Genomic DNA, 10,412 nt, shown 5'->3' with positions numbered 1-10,412 from the left:
GTAATCTGAAATTTTGTACAAAATCTGAAAACATTGCCTAGAAGAATATCTATCTACTATAATATCATGTAATAGTAACCTTTAACCGGATGACCCATCAATGTGTCATATCGGGAGGTTTAGGCATTACAGATCCTTTACCATTGGAGATCTGGCAAATGGTTGTTTCCATAGTCCTGAGTATGGATTCAAACGGTTATGGTTCTGTAGGTAGTTTGGGCAAACATGTAAACATAAACACCTAGCTCTGATACCTGTGAGGACATCAGAATGTCACAGAGGCATTCGCTTCAGCGGCCACATTTGTAGCTTACATGTTACGCCTGATGTTAGCCACAAATCCCTGTGGTATGTAGGTACGTTGTTGTCGGCCATCACAGGTGCCTTAATAAATAAATATACATACTTAATGATTATGTATAAAGCCTAGGGACAGATTTTCTGACTATTCGAGCAGTGAATGGTAAACTATGGCGCTAAGGTAGTTCAGTGCCTATACCGCTAGGTGGCGACTCTCTCGCGCTATACAAGTTCGCGTTTAGTTTTATCATCTCAAATGGTCTCAAAGCTCCCTTGCCAAGCCCAGCTAGGCAATTACTCTGAGGGCCTCTGATTGTCAACAGACAGTACAGTGCCACAAACTTATCTGTTCCGGTGAGAGCGAACTAAATTGATCCATATCTCATTATTTACTAGTGAATTATGTATTGATATAGATTAGATGGGTTTATTGAAACTACAAGAGCGAATTACCACTACTGGCAAACTTAAAATCTAATAGAATGAAGAAATATTACACATTTACGTGAGCTGTCACCGGAACAGATAAGTTTGTGGCACTGTAACTTAGCGAACGGGTGGTAGGCTCTAGGTTCTGGGGAGTGTACCCATAAGATAGGTAGAACCTAGTACCTGCCAAGTTCGTAGCAACTCATCATCATCATCAGCCTATAGCAGTTCACTGCTGGACGTAATCCTCTCCCAAAGCACGCCGCTCAAACGTAGCAACAGCATCTCAGTAAATTAAAAAATCCATAGCCAAGGAAGCTTTGTTATATGGATATTTTGTTATTTCTTGTCAGCCCTAGCTGAATATCAATTGAGTATCAACTTACTTATATTATTTTATGCTTGCTTTTAATTAAGTATAATGTTAAAATTACCTATTTACCACTTAATAATAGATACTTAATGAGATGATAATGAGATAGGTTGTTACGGTATAACTATTTTTTTTTCTTGTACATAGCCACTATTTATTTATGAAAAATTTATAATAGGTGTGACAAGAAATATCTTTCATAAGTAATATACATTTACACCATGTAAATAAAAATAATATACCTACTTAGTAAGCAGTACTTACATATAAAAAATACATACATTATTCAAAGCCAAGTATAAATTAATTACATTGCATAATTAAGGGGTAAATTAAATTTAATAAGGGGTGATATTAGACTAATGAAGGTAACAATAAGGTTTTTCGATTCTGCCTTGAACTTTGACAACAGCTGTTCAGTATGACATGGGTGTATCATGTAATACGGCCTGAAGAATAATGGGTGCTCCTGCTGTGTGATTACTGAGTAGAAATCACCTTGACTTATTCTGAAAAAGAAATAAACATGATATTTAATATGTACAAAGCAGTAAGCAAAGAAATTTGAGCGGAGAGCAAGGCAATTATTATTGGAAGATTAATGTGTAATTTTATGTATCATTGATTTTCAAAATATGAATTGATTATTTATTGAATTATAGGTATGAATTAATACATAAAAAACAAGCTTAAAGATACTACAATAAATATAATCCTCCTAATAAAAAGACAAAGCCATGCAAGTTAGAGATGAAATTTGAACACTAACAAGCTGCTTTAAGCTGCTAATATTGAAGCTATAAACACATTCCTTTGGAAAAAAGCTTACTTTATGAATGCCATATTTCTTATTTCTTCTAAAGTTAGTAAAACACCATTAGATTTCCATAAGTTAAAAGCGAATATAGGAACACAGTAACTTGTGCTATATGAAATCACATATTCTGCCTTTATTAAACTATCTTGTTCTTCGTTTTTAATCCTTAGAAATGTTTCTTTTCTCAAATGGAGTGAATGAGAATCCATTCCTAGATGCAATGTCCAGCCATCTGAAATCGCATTGGATATTCGGATGAACTTCCTGGCAGCGTTCTCATAGTCTTCGTAATTCATACAATTTTCCATTTTCATGCTCATAAATCATATTACTGGAGTAAGAAACGAAATAAACTACTTATATCGGTTCCCTCTTGAGAGTTTTAAAGCCATAAAACTATTTAATTCCAATATTATTATCAATTCTGAAAATTCTACTTGGATTTTGTTTGTTTACCAACATAATTATGTCACATGAGACACATGTCAATGTCATGGGGATGTCACGTCACGCATCAGTCAAGTGTCAACCTATTTTTGTCATTTCATTGCTGAGCATGACATTTCTGTAAAGTGTTCTGTGGTCATTATTTTCTAAATAAACGTGGGGACACATTCGGACGCGGCTGGCAGCCGCGACAGTTAGACTCGTTCCTATGCCTATTCCACAAAGAACTGTTGACGAAGAAACATGTCGAGTAGTAGTAAACTTACTTGTAAAGAAGATTTTCTTGAAAGAAAATAAAAAAAAACGTTTGTGACCATGAAAGAGTCCTGTTTTTTAAAATAAGTTTGTAGTCTTTTAATTTAGTAGGCTGTTGAGAACACACTCGTTAATTCATTCCTCCATAACGAAACGCGCGTGCAATCTTTTGCGTGGACCGCGTCATTCTGACCACAGAGTACATTATATTATTCTGAGGATTCTGCTTCTGACCGCGAGCCCACCGTCTCGTCTGTGAAAGTTTTCGGCTGAAGCCGCGTACAGACCGGCCCAACGAACGCCAACGAACGTTTTTCGTTGACTGCTGCAATCTGCCCTGTATTATGTATGAATATTATCCATCGTTGGGATCACCGTTGGCGTTCGTTGGGCGTTCGTTGGCCCGGTGTGTACGCAGCTTAACAAAAACATCCAGCGCGACAGCTGGGTCCGCTAGTGTGTCGGCACCTTAAATCTGACAGATCAATGTCAATGTCAGAGAGTCAGCAAAGTTTAATCGAACTAAAATTTTGTTGTTGTCTAACTTGATAGGTAAAACTTTTTGAAATAATTAATTAATCATCATTTGTGTTATCACTACGCTCAGCGATCGACGTGTCCAGGTCTAGCATTATCTACATTTCAGTGCTTTATTAAAAAAGAAGATATAAAATCGTGCTTTATAACTTACACTATCTCGTTAAACTTCATATCAGCTTTAATTTCAGTTCACTTCATCATGGATTTGTTTAAGAAAAACTGGTTTACCGAGTCCAGTGACATGTGGCCAGGAGGCACCTTCTCATTCGAAGTAAAGGAAGTGCTTCACTCAGAAAAATCGGAATTCCAAGACATTTTGGTTTTGGACACTACTACTTTTGGAAGAGTTTTGGTATTAGATGGGATTGTGCAGTGTTCTCAAAAGGATGAATTTTCATATCAGGCAAGTCCTAATAATATAAAGGTTGTTCATTTACAAGTATTTAGTTACTTGTTAATTTTCTTAAATACTGACTTATTTGTGTTATCTATTTCAGGAGATGATATCATTTCTTCCATTGTTCTGCCATAAGAACCCAGAGAAAGTACTTATAGTTGGTGGTGGTGACGGCGGGGTGGCCAGGGAGGTCGCCAAGCATCCTCAAGTCAAACACATTGTCCAGGTAATGCTTTATTGTGTATATCCTAAGTTATGTGTGCACTGATTATTTACAGTCAGTAATTGTTAGAAAATTACATCATATTGAAAGTATTTGTTTAGTTGATTCAAAATGTTAAAGCTTATTGTCATGTACTCTTTTTAAGAAATTCTACTAATAATTATATCTAAAGGATTCTTTTCAAGAACTATTTTAGTTGATAAGCACAGACACCACCCATGTGGAATTGTAACAGAGTTTAATTGGGTGTAATTGAGCTGAGTAATTCAAATTAAATTGGTCATAGTCACAGAACTGAGTCCCTTAGAGGGACTTCTCTTTGAATAGGAGTAGGTACTTACCTACAATAAATCGTAAACCCAGTATGTGTCTTATATACCTATATGGCTATTGAAAAACTAATTATTTAAATAAGTACCTACAATTTTTATTTAGTTCTCTGCTCAAATATCTATTATCTAATGAGAGGTCATTAGTTCATGACCATAATAAGCCTTATCTATGGAAGATTGTACTGAGTTATCTGTCTCTGTTGAGGAATAGATAGTTTAATGGTTTATGTACTTACATACAATGTATATTATAATATCAAAAATACCAACATTCTAAATCATTCATCACTGAATTAAAACATAGTATATTTTTTACAAACTACTTACATACCTAATCAATTTAATTAAAGTAGGTACTACTCATTTATGTTACAGGTGGAAATTGATGCAAAAGTCATAGAAGTATCAAAAAAATACCTCCCATTCATGGCAGTGGGATTCGAGAGTGAGAAGTTGAAGCTGCATGTCGGTGACGGATTTGAGTTCATGAAGAACCACAGCAATGAGTTTGACGTCATCATCACGGACAGCAGTGACCCAGTTGGTCCCGCCGTCAACTTATTCCAGGAGAACTATTTTGCATTGATGAAGAGCGCCCTCCGTCCGGGCGGCATAGTCTGCTCGCAAGCCGGAACCATCTGGAATGATCTGGACATGGTCACCAGCACTCTTAAGTTCTGCAGGAACCAGTTTCCAGCAGCTGCTTACGCTATAGCGTCTGTTCCAACATACCCGTCGGGACAAATAGGGTTTGTCATTGGCTCTTTGGACAAGGACATCAAGTTTGACACTCCTCAGATGAAGTTGTCGAGTGAAGACGAGAAGAAAATGAATCTCAGATACTACAACAGTGATATACATAAAGCTGCATTTGTTTTGCCGACTTTTGTCAAGAGCCACTTGGCCTAATTCTGTTGCATGTCTTATGTGCAAAAGCTGGTAAATGATGAGTTTGTGATTGTACTTAAAGAGTCCTCCCATTTTTATAACAGCATAATATTTAATAGAGGAAGAATTTATTTTAATTCTGAGGGTACAACTTGCTCACAGATATCTTTTTGCCAAGGCTAGATATATTTTATATTAGTGTTGACTTTTTACATGTATATTTTCATAAGTATTTCACATACTTACAATAGATATAAGCTTTGAAAGACTTTTTACTAAAGTGCCTTATTAATCTTATACATTCCATAATCATTCCGAAATGATGAACATATTTTGTCTAGTCTCATAATATTGTTACTCAATAATATTAACAATGTTTTAATATTATGTTGACTACAAATAAAATAAGAAGGCTGTTTTATGACTTACACATAGTTTAAAGATGAAAAAATTACAGCTTTTTAGGGTTGTTGAATATTTTGTACTTGAATATTTTAGTAAATTTTTAAGATATTTCAAATATTAGTATCATTTATTTTATCGATGAGAACAATGCAAAGTATGTTATGAATTTTATGAAAAATCTCGATCCATTAGCCAGAATAGGATATAAAACACATTGATATAGAAAGTGTTAAAATATATTTTGTTTACCTATACTTACTCGATTATTTTATTGGTTTTTAAATAAAATATTTTTATTACAGTATGACCATAGTATCATTATAATATTTACAAGGAAACAGACAATCTGCTAAACTGCTTGAAATTTTTCATTTTATGATTTTAGTAGAATTGTAATAGATTTAGAAGCTCGCCGGAATAATGACATGCCAATGATGATCATGGATGATGACATCTGACTTTATCAAGATTGGGGGAAGGCAGTGAGTGGCTTAGAGCAGCCACAGGATTGTAATAGTTGATGTTCTTATAGCAGGCCTATTGACCAACATTGAGCTATAGAAGACTGATGATGTGAAATAAAAGTTCTTAAATTTCCTAATTAAAATTAAGTATATTTACAAAATACAGATAAGTTAGATCTAAAAAACTACAAACCAATTCAGTGCATGAAACTTTCGTCTTCAATAAGGCATTCTCACTCACAGAACACAGTTTGTTCTCACTAGTTCAAACTTCATCCGCATTTTCTTCCATCGCTTCTTCGGATTTGGTTTTATCTTTCTTGGACATGCCTTCTAATTCGGCGTCTAGCACCGCCGAGAATATGGAGCCGGCCTTCCATTTCTTTAGAATCTTCTTGTCATGGAACGGATGTGTGTGCGCGCCGATTCTGAAAATCGTACAAACGAATTAATATTTGTTGTAGGCACCAAAAGAAATAATTAGTTATCTTTATAAGCCACCACTATAAAACTGAACAATAATGTACAAAGTGAGGAAAAAATAGCTAGTAGTAGATGACGCCACCGCGCACGGCTACTCTGAAATACTATCCTGTGATTTAATTGGATCTCTTGGATCATAAAGCAATTTCACGTTATCGTGGATTAGGTGAAGTCGGTGAAGGTAACTATTTGTGTTAAAATTATGAAATAGACTAAAAACGACTCAAAGAGCTGGAATAAAGAGCTGCGACGCCGCTTTTAAAAACGTCTCCCTCCCACTCGCAGGTGTTCCATAGGAGAGAGGGTGACGCGTGTACTGCGAGCTCGTATCGCACCGATTCGCACTTTTGTGTGGTACAAAAATCTGTGGCTAGAAACTAATGAAGCTGACTACATTAATAAACATAGTATTATAGGCTTCCTAGGTACTCTGAGTAAAAAATTAAAGGGATTCTAATTCTATAACATACCTTTTAACAACCACATCTCCTTTAGTAATGACGTAAGCGGGACACCTTCCCTTATTGACGTAGTCAGTGCACCGCCATTGCCGCATGTTGAAGCGATTCGTATGTTTGACATAGTAGATGAATCTGTTCAGTATCATCTGTACGGAACCCTGGTTCGATATCGTGTATTGCATGAGCTTATCTGTAATGTAGAGGTTTGCTATTATTAGTAACTAGCTGTTCCCGCGCGCTTCGCCTTAAAAAGTTTTCCCGTGGGAATTCCGGGATAAAAAGTAGCCTATGTTCTTTCCCAGGGTCTAGAACGTGTGTATACCAAATTTCATTCAAATCCGTTCAGTAGTTTTGGCGTGAAAGAGTAACAGACAGACAGACACAGTTACTTTCGCATTTATAATATTATATTATATATATTACTAGCTGTCCCCGCGAGCTTCGCTTCGCCTTTAAAATGTTTTCCCGTGGGAATTCCGGGATAAAAAAGTAGCCTATGTTCTTTCTCAGGGTCTAGACCATATGTTTACCAAATTTCATTCAAATCCGTTCAGTAGCTTTGGCGTGAAAGCGTAACAGACAGACAGACAGACAGACAGACAGACACAGTTACTTTCGCATTTATAATATTAGTTAGGATATAGTTAGGATTACTTAGGATAACTTCTGGATGGAGATTTGTGTTTAAATGCCTTCACTACCTACGACTAGTTTAAAACAGGTAGGTATTCATATAGCGTGTTTGACATACTAAAAACGACGCAAAAATTATGAATTAGTTAGAGCGAACTGGCATATTATTTACCTACCTATCAGTGTACCCAAAAAAACACTAGAATTGACTGGACAGGCCTCTGATAGAATATTATACACTAGCTGTTTCCGCGAGCTTCGCTTCGCCTAAAAGTTTTCCCGTGGGAATACCGGGATAAAAAGTAGCATATGTTCTTTCTCACAGTCTAAAGGTCTAAACCATATGTATACCAAATTAACTAGTTTTGGCGTGAAAGAGTAATAGACAGACACACACAGTTACTTTGGCATTTATAATATTAGTTAGGATACCTATTTTATTTGGTTTTGGACCATTCTAGTTTAGAACTAGGTACAGCAACCATTTATGAGGGCCTGTTTCACAATGTCTGCAACATAATCACAGAGAGTGACAGCATGTCTTTTATCTTATCCCACAGGTAGCCATTATTCAGAAATTCTGAAACAGAACTTAAGTTTCTTATCACAAATGACTTTACAAGGTAACAGGTGTAAAAAAAACTTACTGTTAGGTGATGCAGATTCTGTTTTAACATTATCCTCTGGCACAAGAGATTCTTCTTCTTCTTCATCTTGTATATATTCTGTAGTTGCTTCTAACTGTTCTGGTGTTGAAAGATTAGGTCGATCTCTGGAAATAATTTTAACAATACATTATTATGTGAGCCTGAGGATTCTCTAAGGTCAATTTCAAATTCATATTCTTGCTTTCTAAGATAATCTATACTTAAGTACCTATTTACTTACTTAAATAATACTTAGATTCTAAAAAGGTACCAATCTATCAAATTGAATTGAATTCATTTTAACAATATTGTGCTTTAGACGGAGATGGAGGGACAACCTGGATAAGTATGATAATAACTGGGCTGAGAGTGCACAGGATCGAAGGGTGTGGAAGGAAAAAGGGGAGGCCTTTGCCCAGCAGTGGGAAACTAAACAGGCTAATAAAAAAAAATGTGTTTGCATTTAATAATACTTACTGACTCCTTGAATCATACATGGTCTGTGATGGGCTTTGTTCATTGTCTTCATGATCAGATGTATGTTCAACTTGGAAGTAAGATATTTCATCTTCTTCTTCTTCCTCTTCATCATGAGTTAGCTGTTCAGCTTTAGTTGTTGTGTTTGTGATTGATATGTTGGGCTGGTGTATTGTCTGTAACATGATGGCAAAATCTTGTGTTTACAAAAAACATAAAGTAAACAGTACCATGACCTTTATTAGAAGCTATACACTTTTGTACCTTGTCAAACTAATAAACCACAAAATTCATTCAAACATTGTTGGTTTGTGAGTTTGACAAGGTACAAAAATCTGTAGCTGTACTTACCTAGCTAGTGAAGATGACTGCATTAATAAACATAGTACTTATTATAGGCATCCTAGGCTGAGTAAAATGTCAAAAAATATATTAATATTATTACAGTAGTGCATGCAACAAACGGATTTCAAGACATGACAAAATCTCGATCATATCTAGCTACAAAGTGTGCTGTGTCTAGTCACGCACAGTACAAGTGCCATACAAAACAAGAATAGAATAGAATAGAGTTATCAATAAATATTCACCATATCTTCAATGCCTTTAATGTGCAGTTCTTTTCCAGCTACAATTAGGTCATCCAAATTTTCAAGTGACACTAAAACTTCCCCCATATAGATATATTCCAGTAGCAAACATAGTGTTTGGTAAGATACTCTCTGAAAGAAACAAAAAAATAAAATTTTATAAATTCATCATCTTCAGAGAGAGAGAGAGATTGTTATACTTTTAATAAAGAAATAGCTAATATCACTTACATTTAGAAATATAACTGGATGAGGGCAGTTAGCAGAGGAAATTAGTTCCTTAATGTAAGGGCTAGCCAGAGCGAGCATCACTTGATGAACCTTTACCATGTGCCCGTCCGCAGCCAGCGTCATATCCACAAACTCACCATTCTGAAAAATAAACAATGAATAATGCATCTTAGTTTGATGGAGAAAGCATGGGCCGATAACAATGTTAGACAGACATATGAAGGGTAGAATTGAGATAAAGTGCTAGTCAGGGTGTTGAGTTGGTCCCTCGGAGAGGTCTACCGCTCTATGTTCAGCAAAGGACGCTCGTTTGCTGATGACTATGATGCTACGAGTTATAGCGTATAGCTCTAAATATCTGGAATAAGTACTTACCTGCTGCAGGGAGCTAAGACCGTTGCTTATGTGTTTCTGCACATCCCACGACAGCGAAAACTGCGACATTTTGAACTCAAAATGGTTCAAACGAGTAAAATTTGTGAAATGTTTAGAATCAAAGCACGGCTAAACACTGAAACACAAACAAATCTCGAATTGAAACTGTCAAATTATCAATGACTGATATCTGTCAGACAGCAAAAATTTTGGGATCTAAAATTCATAATCTGTGTGACGCTACCCTCAGAATAATAACGAGCTCGTTCTTATTTCTCCACAGGAGGCGCATGAACTCGGCTCGGTAGGCTGATCTTGCTTTTGGTCACGTGAGATCGCACTCGTAGTGGGTATAGGCGGTTGAACATCGCTACACGCGCAAGGCTGTTCCGTTTTCATATTGTATCTTCATCTCCGCACATAATGAATCTGTATAAATAACTAGAACCGACCGGCCTTAAAACCATCACAAAACCATATTAAAACCAACTGAAATGAGCGGCGTAGTCATTCCGATGGAACCTTTATGGATGGGACGAGGAGAGGGATGATTCGAGAAATAGCTACATGTTGTTCATGCCATGGTCGTATATTGAATAATAATATAAACCCTGTAACAAAATCACATAGGTATGTTCTAAGCAG

At 36.0% G+C, this 10,412-nt stretch overlaps 3 protein-coding genes across 5 annotated transcripts; 1 reads left to right on the top strand and 2 right to left on the bottom strand.

The window, feature by feature from the left end:
* Positions 1 to 1,229: 1,229 nt before the first annotated feature.
* Positions 1,230 to 2,390, bottom strand: LOC125489270 (ubiquitin-like-conjugating enzyme ATG10). Its single transcript, XM_048624579.1, has 2 exons — positions 1,932 to 2,390; positions 1,230 to 1,611 (listed from the first exon to the last, which is right to left on the bottom strand). The coding sequence occupies exons 1-2, from the start codon at positions 2,237 to 2,239 to the stop codon at positions 1,410 to 1,412; spliced, it is 510 nt and encodes a 169-aa protein (XP_048480536.1). The 5' UTR covers positions 2,240 to 2,390; the 3' UTR covers positions 1,230 to 1,409.
* Positions 2,391 to 3,091: 701 nt separating this feature from the next.
* On the top strand, positions 3,092 to 5,710 carry LOC105384703 (spermidine synthase). 3 transcript variants are annotated; one of them, XM_011554979.3, is made up of 4 exons: positions 3,092 to 3,244; positions 3,350 to 3,564; positions 3,659 to 3,784; positions 4,489 to 5,710. In XM_011554979.3, the coding sequence occupies exons 2-4, from the start codon at positions 3,361 to 3,363 to the stop codon at positions 5,020 to 5,022; spliced, it is 864 nt and encodes a 287-aa protein (XP_011553281.3). In that variant the 5' UTR covers positions 3,092 to 3,244; positions 3,350 to 3,360; the 3' UTR covers positions 5,023 to 5,710. The 3 variants fall into 3 exon arrangements, with proteins under 3 accessions (XP_011553281.3, XP_037975218.2, XP_037975217.2); XM_038119290.2 differs by having other exon boundaries at positions 3,137 to 3,173; XM_038119289.2 differs by having other exon boundaries at positions 3,214 to 3,238.
* Positions 5,711 to 6,004: 294 nt separating this feature from the next.
* LOC105384704 (transcription factor GAGA) lies at positions 6,005 to 9,918 on the bottom strand. The gene is made up of 7 exons (XM_048624356.1): positions 9,768 to 9,918; positions 9,393 to 9,533; positions 9,162 to 9,293; positions 8,572 to 8,747; positions 8,095 to 8,219; positions 6,824 to 7,004; positions 6,005 to 6,298 (listed from the first exon to the last, which is right to left on the bottom strand). The coding sequence occupies exons 1-7, from the start codon at positions 9,834 to 9,836 to the stop codon at positions 6,136 to 6,138; spliced, it is 987 nt and encodes a 328-aa protein (XP_048480313.1). The 5' UTR covers positions 9,837 to 9,918; the 3' UTR covers positions 6,005 to 6,135.
* Between the last annotated feature and the right edge of the window lie 494 nt (positions 9,919 to 10,412).

This window comes from Plutella xylostella, chromosome 12 (genome assembly GCF_932276165.1).
Source record: "Plutella xylostella chromosome 12, ilPluXylo3.1, whole genome shotgun sequence".
In the NCBI taxonomy this organism is placed as follows: Eukaryota; Metazoa; Arthropoda; class Insecta; order Lepidoptera; family Plutellidae; genus Plutella; species Plutella xylostella.
This window is presented reverse-complemented; position numbering and strand designations above follow the sequence as displayed.

Bases quoted from the DNA above. Each gene is read 5' to 3' on its own strand.
- LOC125489270 (XM_048624579.1), bottom strand. From the start codon at position 2,239: ATGAGCATGAAAATGGAAAATTGTATGAATTACGAAGACTATGAGAAC. The intron at 1,612-1,931 runs GTAAGCTTTTTT...TTTCTTTTTCAG, and splicing joins AGAAATATGGCATTCATAAA to AATAAGTCAAGGTGATTTCT.
- LOC105384703 (XM_011554979.3), top strand. From the start codon at position 3,361: ATGGATTTGTTTAAGAAAAACTGGTTTACCGAGTCCAGTGACATGTGG. The intron at 3,565-3,658 runs GCAAGTCCTAAT...TATCTATTTCAG, and splicing joins AGGATGAATTTTCATATCAG to GAGATGATATCATTTCTTCC. The intron at 3,785-4,488 runs GTAATGCTTTAT...TTTATGTTACAG, and splicing joins AAGTCAAACACATTGTCCAG to GTGGAAATTGATGCAAAAGT.
- LOC105384704 (XM_048624356.1), bottom strand. From the start codon at position 9,836: ATGTCGCAGTTTTCGCTGTCGTGGGATGTGCAGAAACACATAAGCAAC. The intron at 9,294-9,392 runs GTAAGTGATATT...TGTTTCTTTCAG, and splicing joins ATCCAGTTATATTTCTAAAT to AGAGTATCTTACCAAACACT. The intron at 7,005-8,094 runs GTAAGTTTTTTT...TCTACATTACAG, and splicing joins AGAATCTGCATCACCTAACA to ATAAGCTCATGCAATACACG.